This window comes from Haemaphysalis longicornis, unplaced genomic scaffold (genome assembly GCF_048455015.1).
Source record: "Haemaphysalis longicornis isolate Haplotype H1 unplaced genomic scaffold, Haemaphysalis longicornis Haplotype H1 scaffold_1, whole genome shotgun sequence".
Classification (NCBI taxonomy): domain Eukaryota; kingdom Metazoa; phylum Arthropoda; class Arachnida; order Ixodida; family Ixodidae; genus Haemaphysalis; species Haemaphysalis longicornis.
The window spans coordinates 256,617,716-256,635,370 of NW_027526203.1; the positions used below are offsets into that span (position 1 = coordinate 256,617,716).

Here is a 17,655-nt window from a genome sequence, read left to right on the forward strand (position 1 = left end):
AAACTGGCTTTCTCCGAACGTTGCAACATACTGCCCTGTATATCCTCTCCCCCAGGATGCCTCCCAATGATTTTCAAGACGACCGCCCCTTTGAAGATTCTAATTTTCTCTCCGCACTTAGGTCGCTCGGCCTACAGGAGTCTACCAGGATTATGTAGGCTAATGTCTACCCCGGTCCTACTGTTTTCATCTGACAATGATCTCTGGCTCCGTTGACTGCGGTATCTGCTCTGGTTTCGCGAACTCATATTCTACAGCACTCGGCTAATCCACTCCTCCCTTCCTTTAACCTTTTAGATGCGAAGCATCTCATGCTCGGGGCTGTGTCCCTCCCTTCCTCGTTGTCGTTATCCGCCGTCCTCAGTCTAATTCGCATGCGCGTCACTTCAGCACCGTCAGCGTTTGGGCTGACGTCAGCGCAGTCCACTATAAAAAGAAATAGTTAGGCGGCGCCCGGTTTCGATCCCACAACTCTCTGGCCGCAACGGAAGGTACCGGGCGCTCTTCCCACTGCGCTACAAACCGAGACAGGAGCATGTGCTACGAACGCGACGTATGTCCTTCACTCATTCAAACTACGTCAAGAAGCTACTGATACAATGAAGGCACGCGAAGCTGAACGTCAACGGAAAGGACGAACTGAAAACTAATGGGAAATTCAGTCGACCCCATCGACCCCATAGCTGCTTCGCATACTACTCAGGGTTCCCACAAGGGAAGATGGTGTTTAATTTTTTTTGGTAGTATGGCCTTCCCTTGCTTACAAATTACTGACGAAATCTTTCCCTCATTACTGGTCAACAGCTTGATAGAGTGGGTACGTGCGGTTCTGCAGGAATAAAAAAATAATCATATCCCTGTCCTAGACATCAATATTTAATTGATACAGCGGGTTGCTGCTGAAATACGTGAGTGCTGGCAACGTTGCACATGGTGGATGCATTGTTCAAGTCACGGGTCACAACGACTTCTTTCTCCACTTTCTGCGGCAGTAGTCCAAATTTGGGTTGAAGACCTTGCCATCGGCAGCTGGCACAATTTGGGCTGGCTTGGCGACTTGCTTAAGGCTTAGGGATCATGAACCCAGCACTTCCACGAGGTGTCACGCCGTGCATTAGGAATGGAGGTTCCTGCACAAAAACAAGTGCGAACAAGCAGTCAACGAAGTGACGTGCACACACGGGTTCGGGGAATCGAATGCCCTGGTGCTCGCCGTGAGAGCATTTATCTCTCCGCGTTTTTCTTCCGGAACCATCGAATTAAATTTAGAGCACTGGAGAGCAAACATTCTAGTCTAGTGACGACAGGGCGAAACACTCTCCCCATCAAAAAGGATAGCCTGTGCTATCATATTTAAATTATGTCGTTGGGAATCATCACATGCGACGCAAAACCAATCTTTTATCTTTTTCATCCAATAAGGAAACCCGAAAGACGTACTTTCAGAGAATACGGGCGTTTCAATTGTCCCCACCATTCCTTTCTGGTCCGGATGCTCCGAGAACGAAACAGGCGCCGCGGCAGTTGGTGCCGCGTGAGTGACCGGTTGGAACACTCCAGGTTCACCTGGTCCCGTTGGCTGGGAACAGGCAAAGACAAAAGCGCGTGAGCTTTTTCATAGCCGCTCGAAATTTACGACAAGTGTTTAAAGCATTGCAGGACTCTCTTATTAGTGTTATACTTGTTGCGGGTAGGCTTTAAGAAGCGGGGACCACCAAAGCCCGGTCATTGCAAATCATTAGCTGTGACGCGAAAATCAATCTTTTTACCCTTATTCACCAACGATGAAGACCAAAAGACATACTTTCGGAGAATTGCCTCCTGCATTCGTGCATGCGTTGCAACTGGCTACATCATTGCCTTTGCAGAGCATTTTTTTTATAATGAAACCATCTACGTACAGCGTCCTCCTGAGGCCGATCAGCGTCCTCTTCCGGAACAGACTCACGCGACGCGCAAGTGCGTCCCGCCTCAGATGCCTGCAGCTCCGGATGCTCCGAGAACGAAGCAGGCGCCGCGACAGTTGGTGCCGCATGAGTGACCGGTTGGAACACTCCAGGTTCACCTGGTCCCGTTGGCTGCGAACAGGCAAAGAGAAAAGCGCGTGAGCTGCTTTGTAGCCGCTCGAAATTTACGAGTGTTTAGAGCATTGAAGGACACTCTTATTAGTGCTATGTATTTTGCAGGTAGGCTTTAATAAGCGGGGACCACCAAAACCCGGTCATTGGAAATCATTAGCTGTGACGCGAAAATCAATCTTTTTACCCTTATTCACCAACAATGAAGCCCAAAAGACATACTTTCGGAGAATTTCCCCTGCATTCGTGCATGCGTTGAAACTGGCTACATCATAGCCTTTGCACAGCACTTTTAATAATGAAACCATCTACGCACGGCGTCCTCCTGAGGCCGATCAGCGTCCTCTTCCGGAACAGACTCACGCGACGTGCAAGTGCGTCCCGCCTCAGATGCCTGCAGCTCCGGATGCTCCGAGAACGAAGCAGGCGCCGCGACAGTTGGTGCCGCATGAGTGACCGGTTGGAACACTCCAGGTTCACCTGGTCCCGTTGGCTGCGAACAGGCAAAGAGAAAAGCGCGTGAGCTGCTTTGTAGCCGCTCGAAATTTACGACGAGTGTTTAAAGCATTGAAGGACACTCTTATTAGTGCTATGTATTTTGCAGGTAGGCTTTAATAAGCGGGGACCACCAAAACCCGGTCATTGGAAATCATTAGCTGTGACGCGAAAATCAATCTTTTTACCCTTATTCACCAACAATGAAGCCCAAAAGACATACTTTCGGAGAATTGCCCCCTGCATTCGTGCATGCGTTGAAACTGGCTACATCATAGCCTTTGCACAGCACTTTTAATAATGAAACCATCTACGCACGGCGTCCTCCTGAGGCCGATCAGCGTCCTCTTCCGGAACAGACTCACGCGACGCGCAAGTGCGTCCCGCCTCAGATGCCTGCAGCTCCGGATGCTCCGAGAACGAAGCAGGCGCCGCGACAGTTGGTGCCGCATGAGTGACCGGTTGGAACACTCCAGGTTCACCTGGTCCCGTTGGCTGCGAACAGGCAAAGAGAAAAGCGCGTGAGCTGCTTTGTAGCCGCTCGAAATTTACGACGAGTGTTTAAAGCATTGAAGGACACTCTTATTAGTGCTATGTATTTTGCAGGTAGGCTTTAATAAGCGGGGACCACCAAAACCCGGTCATTGGAAATCATTAGCTGTGACGCGAAAATCAATCTTTTTTCCCTTATTCACCAACAATGAAGCCCAAAAGACATACTTTCGGAGAATTCCCCCTGCATTCGTGCATGCGTTGAAACTGGCTACATCATAGCCTTTGCACAGCACTTTTAATAATGAAACCATCTACGCACGGCGTCCTCCTGAGGCCGATCAGCGTCCTCTTCCGGAACAGACTCACGCGACGCGCAAGTGCGTCCCGCCTCAGATGCCTGCAGCTCCGGATGCTCCGAGAACGAAGCAGGCGCCGCGACAGTTGGTGCCGCATGAGTGACCGGTTCGAACACTCCAGGTTCACCTGGTCCCGTTGGCTGTGAACAGGCACAGACAAAAGCGCGTGAGCTGCTTTGTAGCCGCTCGAAATTTACGACGAGTGTTTAAAGCATTGCAGGACTCTCTTATTAGTGTTATACTTGTTGCGGGTAGGCTTTAAGAAGCGGGGACCACCAAAGCCCGGTCATTGGAAATCATTAGCTGTGACGCGAAAACCAATCTTTTTACCCTTATTCACCAACAATGAAGCCCAAAAGACATACTTTCGGAGAACTGCCTCCTGCAGCCGTGCATGCGTTGCAACTGGCTACATCATAGCCTTTGCACAGCACTTTTAATAATGAAACCATCTACGCACGGCGTCCTCCTGAGGCCGATCAGCGTCCTCTTCCGGAACAGACTCACGTGACGCGCAAGTGCGTCCCGCCTCAGATGCCTGCAGCTCCGGATGCTCCGAGAACGAAGCAGGCGCCGCGACAGTTGGTGCCGCATGAGTGACCGGTTCGAACACTCCAGGTTCACCTGGTCCCGTTGGCTGTGAACAGGCACAGACAAAAGCGCGTGAGCTGCTTTGTAGCCGCTCGAAATTTACGACGAGTGTTTAAAGCATTGCAGGACTCTCTTATTAGTGTTATACTTGTTGCGGGTAGGCTTTAAGAAGCGGGGACCACCAAAGCCCGGTCATTGGAAATCATTAGCTGTGACGCGAAAATCAATCTTTTTACCCTTATTCACCAACAATGAAGCCCAAAAGACATACTTTCGGAGAATTCCCCCTGCATTCGTGCATGCGTTGAAACTGGCTACATCATAGCCTTTGCACAGCACTTTTAATAATGAAACCATCTACGCACGGCGTCCTCCTGAGGCCGATCAGCGTCCTCTTCCGGAACAGACTCGTGACGCGCAAGTGCGTCCCGCCTCAGATGCCTGCAGCTCCGGATGCTCCGAGAACGAAGCAGGCGCCGCGACAGTTGGTGCCGCATGAGTGACCGGTTGGAACACTCCAGGTTCACCTGGTCCCGTTGGCTGTGAACAGGCACAGACAAAAGCGCGTGAGCTGCTTTGTAGCCGCTCGAAATTTACGACGAGTGTTTAAAGCATTGCAGGACTCTCTTATTAGTGTTATACTTGTTGCGGGTAGGCTTTAAGAAGCGGCTACCACCAAAACCCGGTCATTGGAAATCATTAGCTGTGACGCGAAAATCAATCTTTTTACCCTTATTCACCAACAATGAAGCCCAAAAGACATACTTTCGGAGAACTGCCTCCTGCATCCGTGCATGCGTTGCAACTGGCTACATCATTGCCTTTGCAGAGCATTTTTTATAATGAAACCATCTACGCACAGCGTCCTCCTGAGGCCGATCAGCGTCCCCTTCCGGAACAGACTCACGCGACGCGCAAGTGCGTCCCGCCTCAGATGACTGCAGCTCCGGATGCTCCGAGAACGAAGCAGGCGCCGCGACAGTTGGTGCCGTGTGAGTGACCGGTTGGAACACTCCAGGTTCACCTGGTCCCGTTGGCTGCGAACAGGCAAAGACAAAAGCTCGTTAGCTGCTTTGTATAGCCACTCGAAATTTACGACGAGTGCTTAAAGCATTGAAGGACACTCTTATTAGTGCTATGTATTTTGCAGGTAGGCTTTAATAAGCGGGGACCACCAAAACCCGGTCATTGGAAGTAATTAGCTGCGACGCGAACCAATCTTTCTACCCTTATTCACCAACAATGAAACCCAAAAGACATACTTTCGGAGAATTGCCCCCTGCATTCGTGCATGCGTTGAGACTGGCTACATCATTGCCTTTGCACAACACTTTTAATAATGAAACCAACTACGCACAGCGTCCTCCTGAGGCCGATCAGCGTCCTCTTCCAGAACAGACTCACGTGACGCGCAAGTGCGTCCCGCCTCAGATGCCTGCAGCTCCGGATGCTCCGAGAACGAAGCAGGCGCCGCGACAGTTGGTGCCGCATGAGTGACCGGTTCGAATACTCCAGGTTCACCTGGTCCCGTTGGCTGTGAACAGGCACAGACAAAAGCGCGTGAGCTGCTTTGTAGCCGCTCTAAATTTACGACGAGTGTTTAAAGCATTGCAGGACTCTCTTATTAGTGTTATACTTGTTGCGGGTAGGCTTTAAGAAGCGGGGACCACCAAAACCCGGTCATTTTAAATCATTAGCTGTGACGCGAACCAATCTTTCTATCCTCATTCACCAACAATGAAACCCAAAAGACATACTATGCACACCGTCCTCCCGAGGCCGATCAACCTCCTCTTCCGGAACAGCTTCTCGTGATGCGCGAGTGCATCCCACCTCAGATGCCTTCTGCTCTGGATGCTCTGAGATCAAAGTAGGCGCCGTGACAGTTGCTGCCGTGTGAGTGGCTGTCTGGAACACTGCAAGTCCACCTCGTCCCATTGGCTGTTAAAGGAGCCATGAAGAGAACACAAAAGTTTGCTTTATTCGAAAGATTAGCTGTTTCATAGTACCCCAAGCGCTTTCCCGGAAGCAAACGATGCTTTATTCACAGAGAAAAGAGGCAATTTAAGCCAAATTTTTAAATATCCGGCTAAATTGTACATTTCGGGACGTGAACAATGGCGTCATATGAGCCGGTACATGAAACAGATGCTTAGTATGTGGACTCCATATAGCACCCACACGCGGGAATCAAACAGGAACCGGAACTCATGCCGAAGCCGAGACGGCGGCCATTTTAAAAGTATTAGTAAAACCTAGTACATCCGCAGCCCTAGTCATGGAATCGCCCGATCCGCACAACAAAGCTCTAGCCGAGGAGCTCGGGCTTGCATTTAACAACCTCACCCCACTTGAACGCTATGCTTCCAAGTGCACGAGCGGCAGAAGTTGTGGGATACACGGATGGACCGGAAAGCGACCATTCCGCGATACTCACAACAGACGAACGCCCAGCCGTCGGCACCGCTGCCTCGTCAGCCCCGTCGCGACGGACGAATACAGACTGATACGTATGTGCCGTATTTTTATTACGGTTAATAATAGTTCAATTTAGTAGCAGTATCGCTTATGCCAGTTGGCCAGTGTCGTGTATGGAAAGCCGTTCGCACGAGCTTTCTGCTCCGACCAGAAAGATATGAGCGTCAATGCGCGGTGTGTACGGTATTTTTTTTTCAAACTCAGAGCGCTTTGACGGCGATTTCGTAGTCGGCGACGAGCGGTGGCATGTCCCAGGAGTGAGCTAACGTAAGGGTCCCCGCCGTAATCACTTCGTTGGAAATGAAGTGAGCACACTCGTACTTCCTTTAGCTCTCTTTCTCCTCCGTTTGCAAAGTTCACAAAACGTAGCCACTTGTTTCGCTTTGGTTCGTCGTTGGGCAGCGCATGAAAGGAGATCTCTTCACCGGCGGGGATTTCGCACTCCCTCGACTATTTGCCCGTACTACATGGGCATTTCAGGACGCAGCAACGAAATTTCATTGTTAAGTACTCTAATGAACTGAAGTATTCAGTGGTTGTAAACTGAAAACGAGCTCGTAACGACAGCAGCAAGCCAACACGACCACCATTCCGAAACTTCTGCGACGAGTGGCACTATCTCGTCGCTGCTTGCTGCTCCTTACTCCCCTGGTTTCTATTTTTACCTTTTTGGCGATATAACGCCAACTTCCTGTCAAGGGATTAAGATACCAAGCAAGGTCGCGGCTGTGCGTGCTAGAACGGTTCATTGGCCCCGAAGAGCCTCGAACCCGAAAATTCGTCTGCGCGACGGCGAGATGTCCAGCTCGGCCGGCGGTTGTTTCGTACGCATCGGCGTACATGTTCGCGTGTTCGTTCGGAACTTCAACAGTTTACTCCACCGTTCTTAGTGTCATAAAAAGAATGTGCAGTATGTTTCACGGGCATATAGCTCACTATGCAAACTGATAAAAGCCCTGCCTAACTTGCGTTTAATTGCTTCTGCCTGCCTCCACCAATCGCAGAGCATTCTAGTATGACCTTCATAGGTTCTGTTGCGGGAAATGTGCTAGTGGGTCGCATGGTCATTCCCTTTTTTTCTAATTATGTCGCTTATTTGAGCGACGTTTGCGCTAACAGTTGTGTCAGTATGGTTCTAGTGAGGCAATATTTCGAATGAACAAAACTTGTGTTTTCTCTTCATGGCTCCTTTAACAGGCACAGACAAAAGCTAGTGAGTCTTTTCACTAGCCACGCGAAATGTGAGGGCGAGGTTTCACAGTGTTTGTTTTATTTACCTTCATACCCATACGTATACACCTGTCCAGGTAGGAAGTGGTCACTTGTTAACCTGGCACAATGTTTACCTGGCGTTGGCTTGCTCAAGTGCTATAGAGCTTAACAAGACACGAGTTGCGAAGGGAAAATATAACGGTGGAAATGTTGGCCTTCGAATTCTGCGCTTTATGCAAATTGCGCATATTTGTTGCACAATTTATTTAATTTGGACTTTTAATTTCAAGCATTCCAGCCAAGCAATTTAGTAATTTAGATGATGCAAATGCGCCAGTAGTTAGTATAACTTCCATACGGTGCATATTGGTTGCAGCTTGTTCCCGACTGCATCAGCCCATGTAACATGTGTGGAAATATGTCGCCTCGAATGATAAGTCCCTTTGATTTAAGTCCCTTTAATTTAAGGCCAGAGCGGAACACTGGGGAAAAGAGACAGGGCTGCATGGACTGCAACACTGAAGAGCTTGCTGTACGGCGCGTGATGAATAGATGTAGGGAGAGGACATTCCAAAGCCCAAACGTAAAATAAATGAAAGCATAACCAATCACGGGCAATCCGCTAACATGAAAAAATTTGTTCTCAGCTAGTTGAGAAGGCACGGTCCGATCGCTATTTTTAAAGCAAAATTTGATTTATCTCGCCTAGTAGCCTTTCGAGCGCTACTGCCGTGCCCTGGCCGGGCGGACCGTCGGGTTTCCACCACCAATTGACGCCCACTCCTGCATCCCGTCATCTTTGGTGAGGGGACACGCGTAATAACCCCTCTACAAAGGGGATGACATGTGTTCCACTGACAGTCAATCAAGCCGCTCGTTGAGTACCGGCGCGCCGAGGCCCTATGCAGCATTTCGTAGCCGGCGTGGACGTTGCCATCCAGCAGAGAGGCCGACCTCATTCTCGCTAATGCTGTGGACGACACGTGTCCAGCTTTGGCCACCCCTTACATAAGAACGGCCGCAACTCAAACGCAAATTAGACTCTTCCTCACCCTACGCCGCGTTTAGTAGGCACCAGGGGCTGTGATTTCTGATTACGATTACAGCCAGGACAAGAAGACACACTGGTCTTTTATAAAACACTTTAACGTCGATCTTTGAAAGCCCCCACCAACCGGTGGTCACCGACCTTCGAAGAGGATGTCTACGGCGCGTGCTTTTTTAGCTGTCCCCCTTCCCACTCACCACCGACCGCGTCAAGGAGTGGCAGTTGGACTGACCACATGTTCGCTAGGGTATTGAGACGTTGAACGTTCCCCGTTGCGTCTCGCACTTCTCGAAGCACTCGCCACTACTTTCAATGTGCACCTATTTGTGTATTCCGCCAATTTTTTTCCTTTGAGAGCTTAATTAGAAGGAGACAGAAGCACAAGAATTTGAAACGATGGTAACTTTTGCTGAAAAAAAGCGCACCAGCTTCGAAATTACGTGCACGTGCGGTCTGTCCGTTTCATATAGACGGACAGAGCAGCCAAAAACGATGCGGGAACCGACGCCTACTGTGCGCGCGTAGTTTTATCGTCGTTTTGTACCGTGCCCCAGGTGGTCGCAATGGGGACATCTCATGTGATTTGCGCCCCTTCCAACCTTTCCACACGAGTACCGAACCAAAAAAATGGATGCATTTGCCCGCCAGTGCTGCATAGTTTAAAAAGGCCGACCATCGTTTTAGAAAATAGGGCCTTCAACTATAAAATTCCTGACGGTCGCGATCCTACTTCTAACGTCACTTTTTGTTGTGTCACTCCGGCTTATTTCTGGGATTATTACTGTCAGAGTGCAAACCTGACGATTGAAAATCGTTTGCTTGTTCATCGTTCATGCCCTGATAACAAAAAACAAAACTGATGCAGAATAATTACGAGTGGCACACATTCTTCGTTGGTAGCAGTGACGCGCGATGGCCACGCCCCTTTTCCATACCCAGGTGATTCAAATGCGTGTCAAAAATCCCGTTTTTTTTTTTTTTTTGCAAAAAAGAAACACTACTGATTTTGAAAGGCCATTTTCTGATATAACTCCAAACAGCTTTACTTGTTCGAGCAACGCCTGGAACGATATGAAAAGGCGCTCACAAAGTATCGTTCAAATTAAAGGATTTTAAATAGGCGCGGTAACGAAAGGGTTAACCCACGTTGCGGATATGCACCCGCCTCGCACTCAGACATAATGCAAGCCGGTTTTTAAAAGGACCCTGCCACAATTTTATCAACTTTTTTCGAAATCCAAAATGCTTGCAGAACACAGACAACCAAAACACCCATTACTTAGATTAGGGGGTCGCAAAGTACCTCAGCCCAAAAATTACGACTCTCTATGACAATCAGATAACTCAGAAACTAGCTCAAAAAAATCTGGGAAGCTTGCCTTCACGCGCAAGACTTGAATGGTGAAGCTTTTCTGGGTGATCATTGACGGACACAAAGTTGTGTTTTAGTGTCGTTGTGCTGTCGTGGTTAACGTCGGCGGCATGGAATTTCAATGAACTTATGTGGACCAAAGCGACAGAGAGCTCGTCGTTTTGGTCGACGTTTACATACGCCACTCTGCAAGCGCGACTGACCGTCTCTAGAGGATGCTTTGCACGCCTAGCCTCTCGAAGCGCGGCCTCTTCCTCGGTCGTGCGAACTATCCGCGGCCGGGCCACGTGGAGTCAATGATCACATACAGCAGCTTCGACATTCAAGTCGCGGCTCTTCTACGGTACAGAGCGCATGCGCACGACGATACCAGGCCGAACGAACGAGGGACGCTATGAGGTGTCAGTCTCGTTCCGAGCAAGTGTTGCCACGATACGGCGAACACTGGAGTTTTTCAAGAGGCAATGGTTGGCTTGACGAACGTGCGCTCGAGGCGCGCGGCGAAAGCTGGAGTGTTTTTTTTTTTTTGGGGGGGGGGGGAGGGGGGGTTGGCCAATCTTCTTAAGTAGGTATGCTTAGCTTGACAAACGTGCGCTCGAGGCACGCGTGCACGAGCGCTTGACACTGTCTTGGCATTTTTAAAACTGTGGACACCATACACAAACGATTTGCTCAAGAGCTTCGCTGTTAACATTTTTACCCTCTTTCCCGGTCTTGGCGTTCTTCGACCCTTAGAATTACGCGCCGCGGTGGCTCAGTGGCTAAGGCGTTGTGCTGCTGAGCACGAGGTGGCGCTTTCGATTCCCGGCCGCGGCGGCCGCATTTCTGATGGAGGCGAAAAGCAAAAACGCCCATGTGTACGAGATTTCGGCGCACGTTAAAGATCCCCAAATGGTCAAAATCAATCCGGAGCCCTCCACTACAGGGCGCGCCTCATCGCCTGTGAAGCGTCGGCTCGTTAAACCCAATAATCAATCAAACCCCTTGAAACGTCATTACCGCGATGGAGCGGCTACTGGACGGCTTTCCTGCAATTACAGCAATAAACGCAATAGAGCCGCTTTGAAGAAAGCCACAGCCGCAACTTGACGGTATTTAGAGGCGCCAGACGCCCTAAATATAATGGAAGCAAAGCAACGACGCTCTTCAATACAATCAAGCAGCCAAACCGGCGAATTTGAACACAAAATGCTCCCCCCAAAAAAGCGGAGTGCCGCAGACGACAACGGCGCCACTCAAACATCCCACCGCCACTCGGTGAGCCGGTGACATCCCAGCGTGCTTTAAAATTGCGGACTCTGTTGAAAAGTTTTGTAGAAGTGAACTAAGGAGGGCTACTTGTGTTGCAGCTTCTACGCGCAATCTTAAATGCCCATTCTGTGAAATAAGCGACACAGAGCCTCAAGACGCTCTCGGTCACAGCGCCTAAGGAGAAAGTCTGCGGCCGGCCTCGGCGCATGCCGAGAACACGGGCGCATGAGCGAGAAAGCAGAACGCTGCCTCTCTTGGAGCACAGCGCGTGAGAGAACACCTACTAGGGGCGGCCACGGCACGTGCAGAAAACACCACCTGAAGCTCAAAGCGGGATAGCGTGTGAGGGAACTCTACGTATGCACCCGGTTCGTCTCGTGATCGACAGGCCGAGCGCCGGGCGACGAAGACGGAGCAGGGACGCAAGCGGCGCGAGGCCGAGCGCGAGTCGACAGAACCCTTAGTCATCGCGAATCATTAAAGCAGGTAAGAAAAAAAAAAAAAGAAAACGCGCCCCTTGCGCACAATCACAGCATTGATAAAAGATTCGGCGCGCCCGCATGCAACCTGCGTTTGTGATGTCCAACGTAATTTTCATTGATGCCAAGCACTGCACTTTCGATTGTGGGGTTTAACGCGCCGAAGGTACACCTGGGCTATGAGCCGCGCCGTAGTTGAGGACACAGGACTGATTTGACCACCTGGGGTTGTCTAACGTGCGCCGAAATCTCGAACACACGCGTTTTTGCTTTTCCCATCATCAGAAAAGTGGCCGCTGCGGCCGGTATCGAAACCGCGTTCTTGGGCTCCACAGCACAACGCCATAGTCACTGAGCCGCCGCAGCGCATTAGCACTGCACGTTAGGTCAACATTACAGGCAACTACCACGCTTTTCACAAAAAAAAAAAAAAAAACGCTATGCCAAGCTGCTTCGTTCAGATTCAACGCTCATTTGCATTGATTCTATTTAAAAAAATTGGCTCCAGTCCCCGCTGTGAAGGTGGGTGGACTGCGAAGCTGTAAACCACACGCCCTACAATTACCCATGCGGCGCCCCTCGAATTCGCTCACGTGGCTCTACAAAGAGCGAAACCAGAGACTCTAGCAGCCATTACTCGGGATTCACCGGGGCGGCGTCCCGAACGCCACAGCGTCGACCACGGCCGGGCGAGAGCTGAGGAGGCCGCCGCTCTATAGCCCGCCCGTGTGTCGGCAGAAAGAAAACGGAGAGGAACGTCATTTGAAGTTGAGGAAGCGGGCAGCACGCGCGATTAAAACGTGCCCTCTCTCACTGCCTTCGCTCACTCTTGTTTCATGTATAGCCTCCCATCAGCGCTTTCCCCCTCATCAGACACCCCCCTCTCCACGTATAGGCGTAGCTTAGTCGGCAAGCCGACGGACTCTCGCGTCGCTCCTCTCCGGGCCCAGGTTCGATTCCTGGTGGTGCCAGTAGTTTGTGTAGCCTGGCTGTAGCCAGTAACCAGTGTAGTAGATAGCCGAAGAGGTTTCTGCTGACACGGACACGAAAATATCCTTGGCTGGTTAGAGGTATACTGCTGTGCAGTAAAATTCTTACGAATTCCATATGTCAGCGCTCTTACTCTGTGGCTGCTTTAACAGATATAAACCCCGGTATAACAGCGGCACATTTCGCTTACATGACAATATACAGCGCCAGTGACCAATTGTCGAAAACCTTCGCGTTCAGAGGACGACATGAGGGCATCGCAGGACGTGGCTTACCATACGGGACCCACGGCGAGATAAAGTCTACAGTCATGGCACCTTGTCACCGCAGCCTCCCATTCCTGCCGAACCAGAGGCGATCGCTGAACTACTCCAGTGGTATCACCTAGCGTTGGTGAAGTTGACCTCGTCCAGTGTCTCCAGCGTCTTCGTCGTGGCCCGTTCTGCAAGGGTGACGGGTGTTCTATGATGTGGCGATCCCTGACTGGCGCGCTCGTTGCACGTGGAGCGGAGCAGTGATGATGATAGTGAATGCAGAAAAGACGACGATGGCGCGGCAATTCAAATGAAGACGACGAACACAATATCGTGGTAATTAATTGCCTTCAATTGGAAAATTGATGTGCACACGGTGATCATGCGAATGTCGTTATGACTAAATTCTTGCCGGGCTTTCAAGGTAAGGTATGTGCCTCGCCAAGAAGAATCAGAAGAGGAAAAACTTGCCCAAGGGAATTTAAAAAATGCGGGGAAAATCGGTGAACTTTATAATAGCCTGGAAATAAGAGCACGCCAATATCAACTGCACGTCCTACTCCGCTACTACTTGCGTTGTCTTTGTGCACTGCACGTCCATGCGAACGGCCGGGCCACTGTCACATTTAGCTGCTCGATGCGTGCATAGTAGTGGCTTGTGGCCCAATTAACGACTGAGCTTTTGATAAGAGTCTTGACTGTAGGATGATCGTTGTGGCCTTTAAGAAGGATCAGATTTCTCTACCGAAGCATAGGCTGCAAGAGGCCTGATCTCCCTACGTAAACAAAACCTTCATTTGCCTTCAATGTTAATTACCCGGTAAGCATTACTACAGTTGTCTACTAAAAGGGAGTGCGCTGCTCCTATTAACACTTCCGCATGTTACCTTACTCCAGAAAGGGCACACTTTTCCCCCATAATATTCTCGCAAAGGGTGAAATACCTGGAAAGTGAGGGGCAGCAAAAATAAACCACAAGATGCGACGAAAGCGAAAGGATGGAAGCAGCAACAGGAGAAAAAGAATTACTACAAGGAACGTAATGTATGTGAGGAAGGGAAATATTGATGTCTAGGGCGGGGAAGTGATGATGATAATCGTTGTTGTGATGTTCTCTGGTGACTGGACGTACCCAATCAGGGCGTTGACCGTTTAGCAAGGAAAGATTGGTTGGTTGGTTGGAAAACGTTTATTCAGAAAAGGGGAGAGGGGACAAGGAGAGAAAGAGTTAGGAGCGGTGGGTGGCCATCCCAGGGTCACCGCCGCCTTCGCCCGAGAGATCAGGGCTTCCTGGTCCCCGAGCTGGCAACTGCGCAACGCGCTCTCCCATCGCTCTACAGAAGGGGGATCGGGTGGTTGGGGGTTCAGTGGGCACATCCAGACAAGGTGCAGGGTCGTGTTGGGAGTGTCGCAGCGTGAGAAGTTGGGTGCAAAGCAGGTGGGGGAGATGCGGTGGAGGGCGACGTGGTTGTGGCATGTGTGAGCTTGAAGTCTTCGCCAGATGCGGGCGTCGGAAACGGAGAGCGAAGGGTGAGGAGGGGGATAAGTGAGGAAAGATTGGTTTAGGCATTTATTTATCTAGTGAAAACCGTATGACCGATAAGGTGGTAAAGGGGAGGAGGAGTGGAGTAGCCGAGTACAAGAGACGATGAGTCCATGAAACCACAGCGAAACACCGTAGCCGGCAGAGCCAGGTTATCTCATGTAAGGTGAGAACCAGTACGACCGCGGCAGATGTAGCCTACATTTTCCATGTCTGAACAACCATTATCATCATCATCATCATCATCATACACTTTATTGTAACATAGGGGAGAGAGATATAGGGGTGGAACCATGAGTAGAGTCCATTTCGAGCCCTCATCATACCCAGGAAGAGGTTTCTAAAGAAGAAAGGGATTTGACCCAGCTACGTAAGCGCACGAGGGATAGCTGCGGCAAGGCTGAGGATGACACATGCGCTACGGGTGATGACGTCAGTGACGTGGACAATTCCAACTGGCCAGCATCGCCTCCCTCCCCTCCGTGCATCAAACCAAGCGCTTGCGCAAGCTACAGGCAAGCCAGGCCACATCGCCCGGTTCAACTGAGGTGTCCACGCACGAGAACCTCGCCTCACATGAATTGTTTCCTCCTCTCCTGCCTGTTGAAACTGTTGCGGGAGGAGGAGGAGGATAAACTTTATTGGGAGCATCGTAATGTGGTGTGGGGCCCTCAGTCCAGGACTCCATTGGAGACCCCTGCCGCTACGGCCCTTTCCACCAGCCTAAGCTGGGATTCGAGACCGGAGCTGGACAGCTCCTTCTCCCACTGCTCACGGGAAGGGTGCGCGATTCTTGGAATTTTTGGGTTTGCCGAACACTCCCATACCATATGGTACAGGGTGCCCGGGGAAGCGCAAAATTTGCACAGAGGGAAGTACTGAGTGGGATGGAGCAAGTGAAGTTTTGACGGATGAGGAAACGTATTTGTTTGGAGGAGCCTGAGGCAGTGCTCCTGCTCTTTGGTTAGATATTCATGGCCGGGGGGATAGATCATTCTTTGGCACTTATAGTATCCCTTTATGTCTTGATACGTCACCAAAGGACACGCAGTCTCTAACCTACACCTTCGTGTCACCTGGCGGGATAGATCTCGGACGATGTCGTGGGCGGTCGTGTTGCCCTGGAGGGTTGAGTGGGCTGGCGTCCAAACAATCTTCACTTTTCTTTCGGGTGGCTTTTGCAGCAGGATGTCCAGAGCTGTCTTGGAAATTCTACCCCGAAGGAAGTTTCGGCAAGCCTGTTGCGAGTCCGTAATAACGGTATCCGCATTTGTCTGGGAGATGGCCAGAGCAATGGCCGCTTCCTCTGCCTGGGTAGTGGTTGTGAAGGGCAAGGTGATGCTGGTGAGGTGGTTCACCGTTGAAGTAACCACGGCGGTCATGGCTCCCCTTCTGGCGTAGTCGGCGGCGTCGGTGTAAACCGTGCGGTCTCGGTCCCTGTGTCGTTTGTCGAGAGTGCGCGCTCTTGATTCTCTTCTCCCTGCGTGGTGAGTAGGGTCCATCTTACGGGGTATAGGTGCAACGTCAATGTTTATTCTTATTTTTGGAGGTACGTCGCGTAATTGCTGGAATCTTTCTTCGGGGGACGCCATTCCCAGTCTGGTGAGGAGACTCCTGCCGCAGGGCGTCGTGCTTAGTCGCAGACGCTGGCTGGCGAGGTGGGCCTCGACTAGTTCGGCGGCCGTATTATGTAGGCCCAATTTCAGAAGCCTGTCGGTCGAGGTACTAATAGGAAGCCTCAGAGCATGCTTATAGGCTTTCCGGATCATGGTGTCAATCTTGGCCAAGTCGCCCTTGCTTAATATAGCATAGGGAATGGCGCAGGTAATGCGTTAGATGACGAAGGCCTCTACCAGACGACGGGTGTCTTCCTCCTTCATTCCCCTCGCTTTGGTGGTTATTCTTCGGAGCATGTGGGTAATTTGTCCCGTTGTGTGACTGAGCCGGTTAAGAAGAATGGTGTTTGAACAGTCCTCTTGAAAAGTCATACCGAGGACTTTGATGTGAGGTGACGGTAGGATGGTATGGCCGTCCAGGGTGATCTGGATGCCCGGATCTTGGACTTTTTTTCTTCTTCTCTTTCCGACCATAAAGAAGTTCGGACTTGTGTGGTGAGCAGGAAAGCCCGCACCTCCTTGCGTAGTCACTCACAGCATCAGCGGCCAGCTGGAGACGTTCCTGCATCTCGCCTACCGAACCCTTGCCTGTCCACACTGTAATATCATCGGCATATAAGCCGTGGTGCAGATCCGGGATGGCCCCCAGGATGGTAGGTAGGCCTATAAGGGCTATGTTAAAAAGTAGGGGAGATAAAACCGCTCCTTGTGGTGTGCCTCTGCCACCCACGTCAATGGGACCGGAGGACAAATCACCAAGCCTGAGGATGGCCTTTCTATTTGATAAAAAATCTCGGACGTAATTGTAAGTCCGTGTTCCGCAGCCAAGGCTGTTCAGGTTGGTCAGAATCACTTGGTGAGTGACGTTATCGAAAGCCCCTTTCAGGTCCAAGGCCAGGATGGCTTTCGGAGTGTGGCGGTTGGCTTGGCCCATTACATCTTCTTTTATCTGCAGGAGAATGTCCTGGGTTGAAAGGTGACGGCGGAAACCAAACATGGTTGGTGGCATCTTGTTTGTTTCTTCCAGGTAGGATTGAAGTCTTCCGAGGATAATATGCTCCAGTAGCTTCCACAGACAAGAGGTGAGGAAGATCGGGCGGAGGTTACTGTTGCGGGCACGAGCCAGCGGAGCCAGCTGCGGGCACGAGCCAGCGGAGCGAGCTCACAAAGAGCGTGTCTCACCCAGCCAGCACTGCCAGTCGCGGCGCGGCTGCACAGTGCATCCACTTTGAGCCGCCCGCTAAGGCGCTACCCCACGCCCCTTCTTCTTGTGGCGCTGCAGGAGGAAGCGTTCAAGGCTCGTCGTCGGCCTTCCTCGCCCCTCTCCTGCCGGCTTCCGCACCCTGGCCCAGTGGGGCCACGAGCCGCCGCACGCCGCCGGCCGCCACTAGCACCAC

General features: G+C 51.0%; 1 protein-coding gene across 1 annotated transcript; it reads right to left on the bottom strand.

Annotated features, from left to right (window-relative positions):
- Nucleotides 1-875: 875 nt before the first annotated feature.
- Nucleotides 876-13,317, bottom strand: LOC144169351 (uncharacterized). Its single transcript, XM_077698457.1, has 11 exons — nt 13,121-13,317; nt 5,373-5,549; nt 4,876-5,052; nt 4,381-4,555; nt 3,885-4,061; nt 3,388-3,564; nt 2,892-3,068; nt 2,395-2,571; nt 1,902-2,078; nt 1,441-1,579; nt 876-1,130 (listed from the first exon to the last, which is right to left on the bottom strand). The coding sequence occupies exons 2-11, from the start codon at nt 5,504-5,506 to the stop codon at nt 1,069-1,071; spliced, it is 1,572 nt and encodes a 523-aa protein (XP_077554583.1). The 5' UTR covers nt 5,507-5,549; nt 13,121-13,317; the 3' UTR covers nt 876-1,068.
- Between the last annotated feature and the right edge of the window lie 4,338 nt (nt 13,318-17,655).

Coding starts and splice junctions, on each gene's coding strand:
- LOC144169351 (XM_077698457.1), bottom strand. CDS start 5,506: ATGCGGCACCAACTGTCGCGGCGCCTGCTTCGTTCTCGGAGCATCCGG. Junction 5,053..5,372: donor ATCGGCCTCAGGAGGACGCT/GTGCGTAGTTGG, acceptor GCCTGTTCGCAG/CCAACGGGACCAGGTGAACC. Junction 1,580..1,901: donor ATCGGCCTCAGGAGGACGCT/GTACGTAGATGG, acceptor GCCTGTTCCCAG/CCAACGGGACCAGGTGAACC.